We start from the raw sequence: 18151 nt of genomic DNA, 5'->3' as shown, positions 1-18151 counted from the left end.
TCCAGAAATGTATATTTTTTTCTGAGGGGTAAAGGATTTAAACAGCTTCTAAGTGGCTTTAATATTTCTGTACAGAAATATGTTTATCACTGTAACATTGTGGTAGAGTTTTAATATAGTATTTAGTTTTTTATTGGGCTTTTTAAATAAAAAGTTAATTTTTAACATAGCTGCTCAGGGATTAAATCAGATTGGAAAACCCATTCTGACTCCACGTAATACTACAAAGAAATAAATGGTTATTTATATTGAGCTGCAGGGGATAGTACACTTTAAACTTAAACTTTCTTAAGAAAGTTAAATGTTTCACAATGATACCATAATATAATCTTCAGCAACTTTTTCAATTGGTGGAATCTCTGATGGTGTGACACCTCTTTTGCAACCTGTGAGATCCATATCTGGACCAATCACCAGCTCCCATGAGCAGCTTCATGTAAATAGATGCACTCCAAGAGGATTGCATGCCTCAGATATTTGTCTTCTAGTAATCATGGAGTGTGACACATCCAAATTAGCACACATTTCATTACAAGCGGAGAGACTGCAAACACCAGGTCCTTGATAAAAACCCTTAATGCTGCATCTCTGCTAGATGTAAAGAGATACCAGAATGGAGGCAAGTTTTGTTCTATGGGGGAACCTGATTATGTACTGTACTTTGATACATGAATCTGCCTAATCCAGTTACCAGAAACTGCTTGGCACTGTGCATCTAAGATGCCATTCCTTGAACATATAAGGAAACAATTGCACCTGTGGGGATTGTATTTGATCAGAATATTATAACTTGCAGAAAAAACTAGAGGGAGAAAAAATATCCAGTTGGTTCAGGCTTAAGTTGTATTTTGAGTCTGGTCTTATTGAAACAAATAACTATAGAAACATCAGCTTTTGTATATAATGCTCAAATTTGCACTTGACTATCAAATCCATTAAAAACAAATCTTGCACATGATGTGTGTGGCTTGTTTCTTAGGTCTGTTTTCCCTTCACAGAAAACTGTTTTGAAAATATTAAGTATTAGTCTTGTCATTGTCACTAATTTGGTAAGATATACCTTCTTGGCACCTTATATTTACTGTGTATCCTAGAACGGCAGGATTGTTCGTTTTACCCTTAATCTGATGTTAGTCATGGCTTCTTGTCCCCAGAAAAATGATGTTACTTTTAGAACTTGGATGCAAGGTTGGAGGGTGCGGAGTGGGAAGGTGACAGAAATTAGTCATGGATCTGGCCTTCAGGGTCTCACAGTCTGGCAGGAGTGAGGGGATGCTGCCTGGTAAACCAGCGATGCCAGGAGGTTCCTGCAGAAAGAGAGTGAAGCATAGGGGCTGGGTGTGCACAAGCATGTGCTATGAGGTGGAAGAGAGGATGTTCCAGGAGGGCCTCCTATGGGAAGTGACCTTGGAGTCGGGCCCGGTGGGAGTTGGGGGTGCAATCTGCGTAGTCAGAAAGTCTAGCGTGCTTTGAGAACAGTAGGAGGAAATAGAGAGAGTGTAAGCAGCCACTGGAGAGAATTAAACACAAAGCCTCGGAGACCAGACTCAGGCAAACTCAGCCAGAGAGCGCAGGAATCCGGACTCCAGGCCTACTCAGGCCTGTACCGGAGGTCCCCAGCAGAGGGCGCGATCCCGCCCATGGGCCTTCAGTCTTACGGTGCCGGCGCGGGCGGCGCTTCCGGCGAGGGCGGGGCTTCCGGCGGCGCGCTAAGCCACTGGGACCCTGGGCCAGGCTCGGCATTCGCACACGCACACGCACACGCATACGCACGTGTCGTCCGCTACCTGCGCTATGCTCCCTCTGCTCCGCTGTGTGCCCCGTGCCCTGGGCCCCGCCGTCGCCGGCCTTCGCGCCGCCGCGCCAGCCCCCCCGCTCCGGCAGCTACTGCAGCTGGCGCCACGGCCATGCGCCCGGCCCTTCGGATTGCTCAGCGTGCGCGCGGGGTCGGTGCGGCGGCCCGTCCTCCTGCGGCCTCCCGGGCCCTGCGCCTGCGGCTGCGGCTGCGGCGCGCTGCACACCGAAGGTGAGTTTTGCGCACGCGGGTCGGGGCGTTGTGACGGGTTGCGGGGGTCATCCGGAGAGGGAAAGCGTAGACTACCAGGAGTGAATCGCCCGGAACCGATCCCCGAGGCCCGTGATATTTGGCAGCCAGCGGGTAAAACCCACGTGTGATCACGTTCCCCTTTCTCTCCCACCCACCAAATATTCTGGGGCGGTGATAAGGCTGAGGGCCCAAGGTCGTGGTTGAAAGTAGCATGGTTATATCCGCTGGTAAGTGGAAGACGGAAATTGGAAATTGTTTTGCTTTATAGCGAAAGGTGATAATGGGTGAATTACTGGAAATCATTTTGCTAGAATCCAGTTCAACTACCTACTGATAGTATTATGGTATTTTTGCAGTTAAACAGGCTTAAAGGTTTGAATTGGGTTAAGGCCTCAGAGGAACCATAATAGTTGAGAGATTAGAAACTGTCCAAATCCAGATTTCTGGCTGCAGTAACCTGGGTAATTGTTTCATGCTAAACTAATTGGCTTTTATTTTTGGGTATCATCTGGATTTTCCTTCTAGGGGACAAAGCTTTTGTTGAATTTCTGAGTGATGAAATTAAGGAGGAAAAGAAAATTCAGAAGCATAAGTCCCTCCCCAAGATGTCTGGAGGTTGGGAGCTGGAAGTGAACGGAACGGAAGCTAAATTAGTGCGGAAAGTTGCTGGGGAAAAGTAAGTACTGGTCTGGGGACTGTGGACTCCAGGGGACCAAAGCTGTGAGTCTACAGGACCTGTCCTGGGTCATCCTCAGAGGTGGATACTTTTGGTATGAGAGATGGTTTTCAAGAGACAGGAGGATTCATTTTGAACAACTTCATAAGCTCCTGATAGTTCATTCACTGAGCACAGAGTTGCTGTGGGCTGGTTATTAAGGAGACAATAAGAGAAAGTAGCACAAAAGTATGTAGCTGGAAGTCCACTGAAAGGTAGAGATTCAGTAAATCTTTACTGTTGAAGGAAGCCATGCCCTGGCTAAATTTAGGCATGCAGATTCAGAAGTTCTTATAGTAGTGAAAGAATTAGTTTGATCTCTGGTTTACAGTCCTGATAGAACTGGCCTGGGGCCAGGCACAGTGGCTCACACCTACAATCCTACCACTCCCTGTAATCCTAGCACTCTGGGAGGTTGAGGCGGGCGGATCGTTTGAGCTCAGGAGTTCAAGACCAGCCTGGGCTAGAGCAAGACCCTGTCTCTACTTTAAAAAAAAAAAAAAAGGAAAAAAAAATTAGCCGAGCACAGTGGCATGTTCCTCTAGTCCCAGCTACTCGGGAGACTGAGGCAGGAGGATCACTGGGGCCCAGGAATTTGAGGTTGCAGTGGGTGATGATGATGCCACTGCCCTCCAGCTGTGCGACAGGGAGTCTGTGTCTCAAAAAAAAAAAAAATGGCCTGTTCCTGTCCCCTAATTTTTACAGTAGTTGAAAATACAAAATAATGTAACAGGATAGGGTTACAATGTAGTGAGGGTTGCCATCAGAGGCAGGAGTTTTTAACCTAGTTCAGCTCCTCCCTCCTAGACTGTTAAGTGTTGTTTATACTTGTGTCATGCCAGTATGACATAATCCTGTTACACAGACATGTAGAATCTTCTAATTTTTCTTGAAATTTTTTTAGAGTTGACCTCACGATGTGCTTGCAAATCTGTATCTTGTTTTTGTTTGTTTGTTTTGAGAGAGTCTCACTTTGTTGCCTGGGCTAGAGTGCCGTGGCGTCAGCCTAGCTCACAGCAACCTCAAACTCCTGGGCTCAAGCGATCCTTCTGCCTCAGCCTCCTGAGTAGATGGGACTACAAGCATGCGCCACCATGCCTGGCTAATTTTTTCTACATATATTTTTAGTTGTCCAGCTAATTTCTTTCTATTTTTAGTTGAGACAGGGTTTTGCTCTTCACTCAGGCTGGTCTCGAACTCTTGAGCTCAAACGATCCGCCTGCCTCAACCTCCCAGAGTGCCAGGATTATAGGGAGTGGTAGGATTATAGGTGTGAGCCACTACGCCTGGCCTGTATCTTGTTTTTTTTAATAACAGCTTTATTGAGATTTAATTTATATACCATAAAATTCACCCTTTTGTTGAAGTATACAATAATCAGTCATCACTGTCTAATTCTAGAACATTGTCATCATCCCAAAACAATACCCATTAGCAATCACTATTTCTCCCTCCCTCTAGCCCCTGGTAACCAACTAAGTTACTTTCTCTGTACATCACTTATTTTGGACATTTCACATAAATGGAATCATAATTTTGTGGCCTTTTGTGTCTGCCTTCTTTAACTTAGCGTTGTTTTCAGAGTTCATCCATGCTGACAGTGGCATGTATCAGTACTTAGCTTCTTTATTTTTTTTTTTATTTTTTTTTTTTTTTGAGACAGAGTCTCACTCTGTTGCCCGGACTAGAGTGCCGTGGCGTCAGCCTAGCTCACAGCAACCTCAAACTCCTGAGCTCAAGCGATCCTCCTGTCTCAGCCTCCCGAGTAGCTGGGACTACAGGCATGCGCCACCATGCCCGGCTAATTTTTTCTATATATATTTTTAGCTGTCCATATAATTTCTTTCTATTTTTAGTAGAGATGGGGTCTCGCTCTTGCTCAGGCTGGTCTCGAACTCCTGAGCTCAAACGATCCGCCCACCTCGGCCTCCCAGAGTGCTAGGATTACAGGCGTGAGCTACCGCGCCCGGCCAGTACTTAGCTTCTTTATATGGCTGAATAATATTCCACTGTATGGACATACCATGTTTTATCCAGTTGTCTATCAGTTGATAGACATTTGACTTGTCACCACCTTTTAGCTATATGAAGAATACTGTGAACATTTGTGTACAAGTTTTTCTGTTGACATATTTTATTTCTCTTTATATACCTGCGAGTGGAATTGCTGGGTCACATAGTAACTCTATGTTGACCTTTTTGAAGAAACTGTCAGACTGTTTCCAAAGTGGCTGCACCGTCCTAAGATTCCAACAACAGCGTGTGAGGGTTCCAGTTTCTCCACCTGCTTGCCAACACTTACTGTCCACCTTTTTTTTTTTTTTTTTTTTTTTTTTTTTGAGACAGAGTCTCACTTTGTTGCCCAGGCTAGAGTGAGTGCCGTGGCGTCAGCTTAGCTCACAGCAACCTCAAACTCCTGGGCTCAAGCGATCCTCCTGCCTCAGCCTCCCAAGTAGCTGGGACTACAGGCATGCGCCACTATGCCCGGCTAATTTTTCTATATATATATTTTTAGTTGTCCATATAATTTCTTTCTATTTTTAGTAGAGACGGGGTCTCGCTCTTGCTCAGGCTGGTCTCGAACTCCTGACCTTGAGCGATCCACCCGCCGCGATCCACCCGCCTCGGCCTCCCAGAGTGCTAGGATTATAGGCGTGAGCCACCGCGCCCGGCCTTACTGTCCCTTTATCATTTTGGCCATCCTAGTGGATGTGAAGTGGTATCTCATTGTGATTTTGATTCAATTCCTCTGATGACTAATGATGTTGAGCATCTTTTTGTGTTTATTGACCATTTATATTTCTTCCTTGAAGAAATGTCTGTTAAAATTCCTTGCCCATTTTTAAATAGAGCTATTTGTCTTTTTATTATTGTTAGAGTTCTTTATATTTTCTGGATATAATTCCTTTATCAGATACAGGATTTGTGAGTGTTTTTGCCCATCCTGTGGGTTTTCTTTTCACTTTCTTGGTTGTATCTTTTGACACACAAGTTTTTAATTTTGATGGAAGTCAAGTTTACCTATTTTCCCTTTTGTCACTTTTGCTTTTTAGTGTTACATCTAAGAAAGCACTGCTTAACCCAGGGTTGTAAAGATTTATGCTTATGTTTTCGTCTAAGAGTTTTATAGTTTTAGCTCAGGTTTAAGTCTATGATCCATTTGGAGTTAACTTTTTCTTCTGATGAACATCACTGCATTTCTGTGGCCAGGAGTCCAGGAGCTCAGCTTGGTCAGCACTGTTGCAGATTCAACAAATTTTGTGGCCGAACCTCAAACTGCAGTTGTTCCTATGGGAAAGCTGCTTCATGGCAAGGCAGCCAGTTAGCACGACTCCAGGGGTCAGCAATAAGTACTCTGAAGAATGATCTGTCCTGCATCATGCTGTTCTTTGTGAGGCCTCCCCTTCCTAGGGCTAGGGCTGCTCTTGGTCCTCAGCTGATGCAGCCCTCAGTGCTCCTTCCCTTCCTTCCAGAGGCAGGTTTTGTGGGGGAGAAAAGCTCTTAAAGGGGCTTCTATTCCATCCCACCAGCTTCTCAGCTGCTCACTTTTACCAAGAAAGAGCAGGGTGGACAGTGTCAGGGGCTGTGGCTTTGAGCCAACCAGTGGGCACATGGCAATGAGCCCTGGGGCACTGGCCTGATGGAAGTAGCCCACACATGACCAGCTGAGATAAACTAGGGCCTGTAGGTTTGACTTCCAGCAGCTGGCACATAGTAGGCACACTCTGGACCTGCTGAATCAGTCTCAGGGTTGGATGTAGGCACGCAGCCCTTTTTAAGTTCTGCAAATAATTCAGATATACAATCAGCTAGGACAGGCGTTGTTTCAGTAAACCTTAACTGTTGCATGTCTCCATGCTTATCTGTTAATCTACTCGGGTAAAACTGTGCTTTGTCTATGTGTTCTGCTTTTCTAGGATCACTGTCACTTTCAACATTAACAACAGCATCCCACCAACATTTGATGGTGAGGAGGAGTCCTCCCAAGGGCAAAAGGTTGAGGAACAAGAGGTAAGCTCCTCACGCTTATTAACTTTTACCTCAGTTCTGATGGGCTGCCCCAGGGGCTTAGAGAAGGAGCATTTCTTTCTTCTTCTCTTTTTAAATTCCCTCTAATGCTAGAAGAGATAAGGCAAAGGACACCCATCCTTGGGACTTGCTGAGTGCCACAATCAATAGTTTCTGGCCAGCTTTAAGACTGGGGCTGTGGCCCCCTTTCTTTTCCAGGGACTGAATAAGTTGGCATCTGCAGGCTCAGGCTTTATAGTTTGGCCTGTATTCTCTTAACAGAAAGGAACTGAAACTGTCTCAGCCCTTCCTGTGATAGGGAGATGTTTGATATAGGAGATTATCATTTGGTGTATTTCCATGTGAGGAATGTTCCTAAAATGTCACAAGTTGGTAACAAACACTAGCCACTTAACCAAGATAAGAAAGCCAGCAGCAACAGAGATTTTTAACACTTGGCTAGGTGGAAATCTTTTCCTTAGGTTTCTGGCCCTCTGGGTTGGACCTGGATGGGACCCCGTTTTCAAACATTTTGGGAAGTGTTGTGCCTAGCCTAGAAACCAGTATGAGAGCCACAGGCTCCCTAGATCTGTCCAAGCAGGCATCAGTACAGTCTTACCTCTTGGCCTAGCTTGGAGAACACAGTCCTCCAAGGTGCTTCTGTCTCAACACCCTGACTAGCATCTCCCTGACATTGGACTCAGTCTGCTCCCAGGGCTCACCATCAGAGGAGGAGCTGCTGCCATTATTCAGCCAGTAGGATGGCCGCTTAGCCAGATGCACCACCGGCCTTTGATTATGGTCTGTACTAAAGGATGACTCCTCAAACAGTCAACCTGGAAAGAGATCTTGGAAACTTAAGCAAACTTTGCAGTGTATGGATGGAGAAACAGGCCTAAGAAACTTAAGGGACTGATCTAAATGTCAAATAATTGGCACATGGCTAGGGACAGAATGCACATTTCATTCTAAACCCAGTGTGTTCTTTAACCAAGTAGGGTGCTAACAGAAGTGAGATATCCTGTGTTAAAGATTCTAAGCTGCTTATTTGGGAATGCTATAGCATAAGACTATTAAAGTGGCTAAATAATGTCCTAATAGTAGTGGCCATCAGACACTCTGAACTGTCTGAGACCTTTGGTCCAGGCATCCAACCCTTTCCAACAATGGCATGTACTTTTTGTTTCCCCAGCCTGAACTGACATCAACTCCTAATTTCGTGGTTGAAGTTACAAAGAACGACGGCAAGAAGGCCCTTGTGCTGGACTGCCACTATCCAGAGGATGAGGTATGCAGGGCGGACTTGCCAGCCCCCTGGGAACAAGGAGTTTCTGGGACCTTCCTGGTCCTTTTTAGCAGACACTTAAAAGACTTTGTATCTTAGACCAGGGGAAGAGAGGTGGGGGATGAGGGAATAGGAGTAAAACCTGGTGAGTTTCAAGCTGTAAAGTCATTTTCTTTGCTTGAGTCTGGCTTGTCCTGAAAAACCCCAGTTTCCCCAAGTACATTTCCTTTCAGGTTGGACAAGAGGAGGAGGATGAGAGTGACATTTTCTCTATCAGGGAAGTTAGCTTTCAGTCCACCAGTGATTCTGAATGGAAGGACACTAATTATACACTCAACACAGATTCCCTAGACTGGGTGAGTACTTGATAAGAGGGGATATGCTCTTGGGCTTTGCGTGGGATGGTCCTAGTTCAAGGAGAGAAAGAAGGATTTTAATTAATATGCATTACAGATTGTCCTTTTTTTAAAAAAAAAAAAAAACTAGTACATGTTGTTCTTCATAGGCCTTGTATGACCATCTAATGGATTTCCTTGCGGACCGAGGGGTGGACAACACTTTTGCGGATGAGTTGGTGGAGCTCAGCACAGCCCTGGAACACCAGGAGTACATTACTTTTCTTGAAGATCTCAAGAGTTTTGTCAAGAGCCAGTAGAGCATACAGGGACACTGAAAGCCTTTCTTTTATGGCAGGGTTTGGCCGATGAACAAATCCTTCTCTGAAGCCAGACACATGTGCTTTGAAATGGTTATCATCCTACTATCATGGAAAAAAATAGCAAATTTAAATTATTTCTTTTGCATTCTCGTTTAGTATTCATTTGCTTTTTTTCTGTACAAATCTAGATTTTTGTATAACATAATGATGGACAATAAAACTGGTTTATCTCCTCCAAGGTAGTTTGTCTTTTCCATTTCTATTTCTTCCCCTCCAATCTGTATCACAAGACACCAGGAGCAGACATGTTTGAAAAGTTTTAATACAAAAAAGTTACAAATAAGAGGTTTGTATATACAAGGCTCCTTCTCAGTGAACGAGTTGTTTGTTTAGAGGATCACAGCCCAAGTATCACAAGCCTAGATTTAAATAGAAAAAAAATTAGCCCAAGTTACATTCTAGTCATGAAAATTATCTTAATATTTGGATCTTAATATAGAAGATGCTGAGTTCAGTTACAATTATGAATTAGTTCAGTGGTGTTTGTCAAAGAGGCCTCTGATGAACCCCCGCCCCCTCCTTGGGCTTGGCTCCAGGGTCTTTGCTGTCCTGTAGCATTCCAACAACAGCCTTAGAAACCATTAGCTATGTAATCTTCGAGCTAAGATCAAATCCTGGAGATGAAATAATCAAATATCCTCACCCTCAAGAAACCTGTGACCTGAAAGATTATTCAAACTCTTTACAGCTTGGAGCTTTGAGCCCAGCAAGGAGGTGAGACTCCAATACAAGATTGACACCGGCATGCTCACTACAGGTAGAAAGAACTTGGAGGCCCACTGATTATACTACATCTTCCCTTGACCTGTATTATCAGTAAGCATGTGAGTATAAAACTTGCCCCTGATTCCATGCTAAGGGATCTTGTCTATCCTTAACCTTGACTCTTTCTACTTCATTGGTAATATATTTGGCTTTCTCTGGAAGGCACTATAAACCTTGCTAATAGGCAGTTTAGCATATTCCATCTGCATGACCACCACCAAATCACCGTCATATCTCAAATATTCCAAGTCCTTGAAATACATCACCATCTTCTGTAACCCACACCTATCTTCCACCTCATCCTCAACATGTATGCTGAATTACCCTACACCCTGACCTCACTGGATCTTAACCCAAGGGTCCTTCATTCCCCCGCTTAAGTGAAAACTGAAGGTCTAGTGGCAAACAAACTCTAGAGCATTCCAAATGTCTACCTTTCAAAATGTTGGTTGAACTCTGGGAGCCTGCTGAGTATAATTCTGTCTTTCCCTCACCTGTTGCCCATCTTTGCCGTGACACCCCCTTTCCCAACAATGGTCTCCCTGTCCACTCCAGAGCCAGCACTGCCAGTCACACTCTCCCTAGGACTGCTGCACAGCACTTGCCTTTCAAACCTCACCATCCACTTGGCATCACTGCTGCTCTGAGCTCCAGGGCACCAGTGCTGAGGTGAGTGGATGACTGGGGTCCCCGACAAATACCTGCTAAGCTGCAGCTGTCCACTCAGCAGTTAGGCAGTCCTTTTAATTGCCCTTGCCATCCTCTCCAGCACTTGGTCTGAAACTTTCACACTCAAGGACCTCCACACTCCAGCTCTGCTACCATTACAATCTGTGGACGACTCACTTGTTCACTTTACCAAGAAGGCAGAAGCTGAAGCCACTGACTTGGGCCTCTGCAACTCTCCTACCTTAACTCATCTGCATAAACATATTAAGCACCTACTTAGTGGAAAGCATTAAGAGTAAAAGATGCAGTCCTTGGCCTCAAGGACAAAGACATGAACAGGTAACTGCAACACTGTTAGAAGTGACATGGCATCAGGTACTCAGGCTAGAGACTAACCCTTGGACCTCTGTGAAGACTTGCTGAGGGACAAGCCTGGTGCTGCCCTGCTGTGCTTCCTGTCCTGCTTCCTTTTGCAAAACTGGTGCCAGGAAGGCCTACCTGGGTGTGACAGTTATGAAACGACCGGCTGACCTAAGGAGCAGACAGTGCAGCCAGGCTTCCTAACTCCCAGACCAATGCTCCTGCCACGATCCTACGCAGCCTCTTCCCTTTCCCTTTCAGGGGATGATTGGCCTTTTTGTTGAAGTGACCTGTGACCTTCACTTTTCTATGTAAGTAAATTCCTCAGAGAATAAACGCCATCAAACAGCTCATAAAGAAGATCTCTTAACCAAGCTCCATTTAACCCCTTCTCCAGACTAGCAATGCTCTCCACTCCTGCCATAAAACACACTGACTGCCACTCATGGCACAAAGAACATTAAAAAAGATAGCTATTTTCTAGTCTCCCTTCGCTCCTGGCCCCACCAGCTGTTTCTAAGCCATTATTTCTACCAAGGTGGGAATAAAACCAACCACCGACCCCCGCTTACCACAGACTGGGTCCCATGAGAGGCTTACCAGGCAGCTCATAAGAAGACTGGACTTTTCTTCTATTCCTTCAGTGACTGAAAATTGAGGTGTGTGGAAACAATGTGCACTGTGCTCATTTACACTTGCCTCTAAATAGGCACGAAGCTTCTGCTCTGTCAACTCTGGACCCTAAAAAATACAAACATTCAACCTAATCTGAACAACGTGATAATAGTTTGAAAATCCTGATGCCTCCTGCCAACCACTATAGTCTGCCTTGCTGTCATGTCCTGATTCCTTGGAGCTTTCAAGAACCTCTTGGGTCCATGACTGTACTAAGAAGATCTTTTAACCAATCTCCATTTAACCCCTTCTCCAGATTACCAGTGCTCTCCACTCCTGCCATAAAACACACCGACTGCCACTCATGGCACAAAGAACATTAAAAAAGATACTGAGCTATTTTCTAGCCTCCCTCTGCTCCTGCCCCCACCAGCTGAGTGTATTTTTACCAAGCATCAGCAGTGTTTGCTCCCACATCTGTCTGTGCTAATTGAACTCAGTGATTTAATTATATAATATGTAAACCAGTGACATAGGGGGATGAAAATAAAGTTTTTTTTATGATAAGCTTAAAACTTTAGGAAACTTTAAAACAATAAAAAAAGAGCAGGCTGGGTTCAGTGGCTCACGCCTGTAATCCTAACGCTTTGGGAGGTCAAGGTGGGAGAAACCCTTGAGGTCAGGAGTTTAAGACCAGCCTGGGCCACACAGTGAGACCCCATCTATAAAATATAGGAAAAAAATTTAACCAGGCATGGTGGTAAGTGCCTGCAGTCCCAGCTACTCAGGAGGCTGAGGCAGAAGGATTGCTTGAGCCTAGGAGTTCAAGGCTGCAGTGAGCTATGATTGTGCCACTGCACTTTAGCCTGGGTGACAGAGCAAGACCCTGTCGCCAAAAAAAAAAAAAAAAAAAATTTTTAAAAAGCTTTTGAATTAGGTAAAAGATGAGGAAAAAATCCTAAAGTTGCACACTCAGCTTCTAGATCCACTGTATAGAAGCAAAACTGGCAACTCTAGACTATTACAGGGGTTGTTTACATAAAAAAGATGACTCAGCTTTCTAGTCAGCAGAGCCCCAAGGACAGGCAAATAAATCTGTATGTCTGAAAATTATAAAATGAGTCATTTTTATAATTTGCCATTTTAACTAATTACTCAGTTAACTGGCAAACGTGCAGTCCCCATCATCTCAGACAAGAGGGTTCCTGTATTTCAAGATTACTAAATCTTAAATTCTGAATTAAGTTTGTCTTCATATATGGAAAATTATAATGGAAGATCAGATACAGGCATTTCGAACTCTAAACTGAGATCTCTATAAAGATGTTAAGCAGTGTGGGCCTCCAGGGACATAGAAGCCCTGTTCTGAAGTATTTACCAATTTTCATGCTGTATATATCCTCACCATGGTTGATTTGAAGCTACCAATGTGACATCACTGAACATGAAATTGGGAAGAGATGTGCACAATCAGCTCCAGCCCACCACCAGAGGTTCTTCAAGAAAGTAGATACACGTGGGAGGAGGTGGCAAGAAATCTGTGTGGAACACTCACGTGAGATGGGATGGACAGGCCACACTGACACATGACCACACCGCTTGTGATTCTCAGGTTATACCTAGAAGCAGAATTAGGATCCTGGAGCATCATGGCCACCAGACCTGGATCTCCAAACCTTTTCAGGCAACAGATTTTTGGGGGAAATTCCACTCACCTTGGAGTGGGGGATGGGAACCAGTAATGCCGAAAAGGTTTTATAAACTCTTACTTTGTACACACAGGACAGATGAGGGGGTTTGCCTCCCACTCAGCCAGCATGATGCTGAGACACTTTTCATCAAACTGCAAGCTCTTCTCATACTCGCTGATGATGGACTGTTCTGCAAGGCAAAGGAAGTTGGAATGCTTCAACATGCTTCACTCAGGTTGCCCTGTATTTAATGCTAAGCTTCACCTTCAAAGGCTTCCTCCAAACAAGGGAAAGATACCATAGTACCAATCACTGGTATTTATTTACCGCTCTCTCAGGTTAGCTTCATCTTGTAGTATCTCTTCCCCTCCCCGTGAAGAGGCGGGTAAGGGACAAGGAGACAACTTTCATGTACATCTCTGGAGGCCACAGGAGCAGAGATGTGGAATGACAGGGTCCCAGGGGCAATTGCAGAAAGCTGATACTTACAAAGCACTTACTTCTGACACCAGGCCTACCCAGCTGAGCCTAAAGTAATCTGTTTCCCAATGTCCACATACTTGGAATCTATGTTGTTCAGAATCTGTGTACTCATTCATTCAGCAAACATGCAACAGTACCTAGTATGTGCTAGTCATAGGGATACACGGATGAAAAAGACTCCTGCCCTTGTGAGCCCACGGTCTAGAGGCAGGGGTCAGCAAACTACAGCCACATTCTTATTTACATAGGGTCTATAACTGCTTTTCCACGACAAGAGCAGAGCTGAGTAGCTGTGCCAGAGACCACATGGACCACAAAGTCTACAATATTTACTATCTGGCCCTTCCCAGAAAGTTTGCCAACCTCTACTGTAGAATGTTCTTTTTGTGAGTATAGCACAACACAGTAAATCCTTATCACTTCAGAGTTTTTAAATATATCCCTCATTGTTTTATGGGTAGGAGAAGGGAAAATCAATAAAAAAAAAAGATTGGCCAGGTGCAGTGGCTCATGCCAGTAACCCCAAAGGCTGAGATGGGAGGATTACCTGAGGCCAGTAGTTTGAGATCAGTATGGGCAACATAGCAAGACCATGTCTCTACCAAAAAAAAAAAAGATAACTCAAGGAATTTATAGTCTAACTGGAGTCAATAATGACAAGCATAACAACTAACACTTGTATAGAATTTACTATGTGTCAAATGCTATTTTCAGTTCTTTACATATATTACTTCTTCACTGTTATTATCCTTATTCTGAAGATGAAGAAACAGGCACAGGGAAATGAAGCACTTTGTTCAGTCAAGTGGTAAAGCTGAGAAATGAATCTTAGCAGTGTGGCTCCAGAGTATGTGCTTCTGCCTCCCCATAACACTACCTATCAATTATTGAAAGCTTTCTATATGCCAGTCACTGCTTTAACGTCTTCTACATATATTATTTAAGCCTTACAATAAACTTACAAGGTAAGTCTATTATCTCTACAGGTGATAAAAATGAAACCTAGTCAAGACAAGATATGTGGAATAAGTGACTTGCTAAATTATACTCTCTACATGGTGCTATGGACACCTCGAGTGTCACAAGATCCTGGGGAGTCAGTAAAGAATGGATGGGAGAGAGGGCACTTAAAGTGGGTGGAGCAAGGGATCTGACCATGCACTGTATCTTGTAAATTAACCCCTTTCTATTAACCTGTTAAGAAAGAGGTAGGATAGTAGAATAAACATGGGAACTAGACTCACACAATTGATTTTGCTTTCCAACTCCAACACTTACTAGCTGTGTGATCTGCATGAGAACACCACCTTCTATTCTGTCAAATAGAACTAGCTTCTACAGTAGTCACAGGAGAAAACAATATCAGGAAATGAGAAGTTCTCAGCACAAAGCCTAGTACCTTGAAGACACTTATTATTGGGAAGATGGACAGCCAAGACTTCCGAGTACAAACAGAGCCTTCTGGCCACTTGACTGAAGATGGAGGTAGGAGGGGAGTTAAGAACTAATCCTGATTGAAGGAAAAGTCAGCATTAGAGTAGCTAAATACAGGTAGGAAGGACTACTCCCAGGGGCTACCTTGCTCAATCAGCTCCTGCTGGATTTCCTCCAGTACAGCCAGGTCCATCACCTCCTCCAACTGCAAGAGAAAGTGGAGTTATCAGAGGTTTGAAATAATAATCAGCCACCAAGTCTCACAACAATTCATACTTGGAAGCTGGCTTGAAGAACCTAGATTTACTTGAAAAAATCAATCCAGTCCTCCTGCAGAATATGCTGACTACAGGGTAAGGTGGTCATGCTAAGTCACCAACAAATGATCAAACTATCCATGACAAAATAACAGCACCAATTTTGGGGGAAACAGTATAGGGTAGCAGTTAAGTATATGTTCTTCCAAGGCTATGTGACCACAGGAAAGTTCCTAATCTCTGTAAAACTCCGTTTTGGCCTTTGTAAAGTGGGAATAAAACCCACCTGAGAGGGTTATTATCAGCACCACTTGTGGTGATGGAAAGGCAAACACTAGCATACTACAGTACACACAGAAGCCACTGAATAATGCATTATATAGTAACATGGCTATATATTTCTCCATTATCTGGAGATTCCATATGGCTGCTATCTATTAGGTTTACTCCAGCACCTTACAGTGTCTAGCACGTAGCAGGTACTCAAAACATGTTTGGAGAATGTAGTATGAGCTGCAGTAATGTGTATAATTGAGGGACCCACTGAGTTTTCAAAGAGGTTTTAAGCTATATTTGTGCATTTTTTTACAACCTTGAACTTGTTAGAAGTCTATTGATTTCATGTCACTTTAAAATTAAATGTTATGTAGTATCGCATTTCACAATTCAGCTGCTTTGATGGCTTCAAAGCAGTTTCTCACGTTTTCTTACATAGTACTCACATTTTGGACAACATTATCTTCTCCATTTTATAATATGAAAACTAAAGCTCAAAGAGGCAGAGAGAAGAGTCAACAGTAAAACCAGGATTAGAATCCAGAACTCCTGACTTCCAGTCCAGTGCTCTTCTTGATATACTGTAAATGGTTTCCTATCCTGACTTCCAGTCCAGTGCTCTTCTTGATATACTGTAAATGGTTTCCTATCCATACCCAGTTCCCAACTCTGATTGAAATTAGAATCACAAAGTTCCTGGAAAGCTTTTTAAAAAGAGATTCCTAGCTGATGCCTACTGAATAATTTCCAAAGGTGAAGGCAAAAAACAAAATTTCTTTCTTTTTAGTTTCATAAGTGATGATGTTGCAATGATACAGCAGGTCTACAGTAGGGTACTAAGGAACCATTGATCCATTATAATAGAGGAGCCTAACATTAAAGGTAGATAAGCCTGAGTTAAAGGCTGTTAGAATTCTAATTGGGAGTTGGGGGCTGGGCTTAGAGGACTTGCATAAACAGGTATAGAGAACACTAGTTCTTGGTGGTATAGTCCCCCTCCCTGAAAACACATAGCCCAGACTAACCTGAGCCAAAGCCTCTGGATGGTTCTCCACTGAATGCAAAGCCTTCCACTCTTCTTCCATCACCTCTTGCACTAGAAAGGTGTTTTGAGCTCTCCCTGGCATATTGCCTCCAGTTTTGCGGTACCTGTTCAGGAGTCTGGCCCGACTGTTTTTCATTCTCTCCAGGCATCTCTTGGGGGAGAAAAAAAAAGCAAGATGGGTGGGGGGGAAATTCCATTAAAAAAACACACACAAAAACTCTTAGATTAGTTGGTAAAACATCAAAGGAAATTTATAGACACAAAATTTCAACTATCATCCTAACTACTGTTATTTTTGCATATTCCCCTCCAGTCCTTATCCACTTGGAGATACATAAAATTACAATGCTTTGTTCATGTATTTCTAGATCACCATATTTCATATCCTATCTTCTGTGCCAGCTTCCTTAATGGCTTGGTGTATAGTATCTCAGCATCTACTGTCCTATTACAGAACCTTTATATTGCTTCCAAGTTCTTTCTACTCTAGATACGGCTGTGGTGATGGCCTTCCTGTACAACAGTGTTTCTCAATTCAGGATGATTTTATCCCCAGGGGACACTTGACAATGCTTGGAGACATTTTGGTTGTCACATCTCTGGTTGTAGTACTATTGGCATCTAGTGGGTAGAGACCAGGAATGCTGCTAAACATCCTACAATGTATAGAGTAGTCCTTCACAACAAAAAACGATCTCCCTCAAAATGCCAATAGCCAAGGCTGAGAAACCCTGATGTACACAATCTTTCTAGCGTCAGATTATTTTCCTGGAATACATCCACTGCTTTAGAGATGCCTGGAGAAATAGGTAACGTTACTTACTGGCACCCATCTGTGTTCAGAAGAGGCCAGAACTGAGGCAGATAGAGTACAACTCTGCTAAGACTTCGTAACGAAAGCTCTTTCGAGCCTCAGTGTTTACTACTCTCTAGAATAGAAATAATTTCTCTCTCACATGACGTACATATACAAAGTGCCTCTCCTGGTGCCCCCGTACCCAACAACAGTAGGTGGTCTTACTGTAGAGGTACAAAGGGTACTGTCTTAACCACATTTCAAAATTACAACACACCCAAATCCAAAAACAAGGCTTCCTGGGACAGAGCCCACCCAGGCTCGTCCCACACTCAGGGGACCAAACACTCCTCCTGGAGGCGCCGGGTTGGTGGCCAAGACCTCCTGTCTGAAGGTCTGGGTTCGAGGTCCACCTCCGCTGGTCAAGCGCTCCCGGCACCTGCTTCAAAGAGCAGGGCGGAGACGAAGGCAAAGAGGACAGCAGTCCCTGCGAGCAGTCTGGGGAGCAAACCACGGCCCACACCCCACACTCACCTGCCTGAAAGCCTCTTTCCAAGGCTGCGAGCCCACCAGCTTGTACAGCGAGCGGTGCCGAGATCCCGACGGGTCTGCCATCTCCTCCTTCCCGGAGTCGCCAACAAAAGCACCGCCCGCTAGGGGCGCGCACGGAACTCTGGGAGTGGATGTTTCTGGCTGCTGAACGCGCTTAAAACGCATGGAATTCTGGGAAGTGTGGTCTTACCTACGGGCCCGACAGGAAGATTCGGGCAACCCGAGGATGCGTGGCTGAAGTCGTAACATTTGTGAAGTAAACCCAACCTGCACTGACGGAGATAAGTCTTGAAAGAACGTTCTGGATGCGCGGAGGTGAGGTGTCCACTAGGCAATTAGATACACAGGTCTCAGACTCTCTTCAGGTACTACACTTCAGCAGCACCAAAGCTTTCTCCCCACAGGTACTGTTCTGTTGACTTCTTGCCCCGCCCC

The 18151-nt window shown here is 44.3% G+C and overlaps 2 protein-coding genes across 9 annotated transcripts; one reads left to right on the top strand and one right to left on the bottom strand.

The window, feature by feature from the left end:
* The first annotated feature begins 1694 nt into the window (after window positions 1-1694).
* Window positions 1695-8951, top strand: C1QBP (complement C1q binding protein). Its single transcript, XM_069483421.1, has 6 exons — window positions 1695-2026; window positions 2573-2723; window positions 6680-6773; window positions 7963-8058; window positions 8289-8411; window positions 8561-8951. Exons 1-6 carry the CDS (start codon window positions 1795-1797, stop codon window positions 8708-8710), a joined length of 846 nt encoding a protein of 281 aa, XP_069339522.1. The 5' UTR covers window positions 1695-1794; the 3' UTR covers window positions 8711-8951.
* A 66-nt stretch (window positions 8952-9017) lies between these two features.
* On the bottom strand, window positions 9018-17881 carry RPAIN (RPA interacting protein). Of its 8 annotated transcripts, XM_069482096.1 has the most exons (7): window positions 17699-17881; window positions 16349-16519; window positions 14935-14995; window positions 12952-13063; window positions 12738-12801; window positions 11168-11308; window positions 9018-9132 (listed from the first exon to the last, which is right to left on the bottom strand). In XM_069482096.1, the coding sequence occupies exons 1-7, from the start codon at window positions 17879-17881 to the stop codon at window positions 9103-9105; spliced, it is 762 nt and encodes a 253-aa protein (XP_069338197.1). In that variant the 3' UTR covers window positions 9018-9102. The 8 variants fall into 8 exon arrangements, 4 of the variants coding, with proteins under 4 accessions (XP_069338197.1, XP_069338198.1, XP_069338199.1 ...); XR_011234882.1 differs by lacking the exon at window positions 12738-12801; XR_011234884.1 differs by lacking the exon at window positions 12952-13063.
* Window positions 17882-18151: the final 270 nt, after the last annotated feature.

This window comes from Eulemur rufifrons, chromosome 9, assembly GCF_041146395.1.
Source record: "Eulemur rufifrons isolate Redbay chromosome 9, OSU_ERuf_1, whole genome shotgun sequence".
NCBI classification, from domain to species: Eukaryota; Metazoa; Chordata; class Mammalia; order Primates; family Lemuridae; genus Eulemur; species Eulemur rufifrons.
This window is presented reverse-complemented; position numbering and strand designations above follow the sequence as displayed.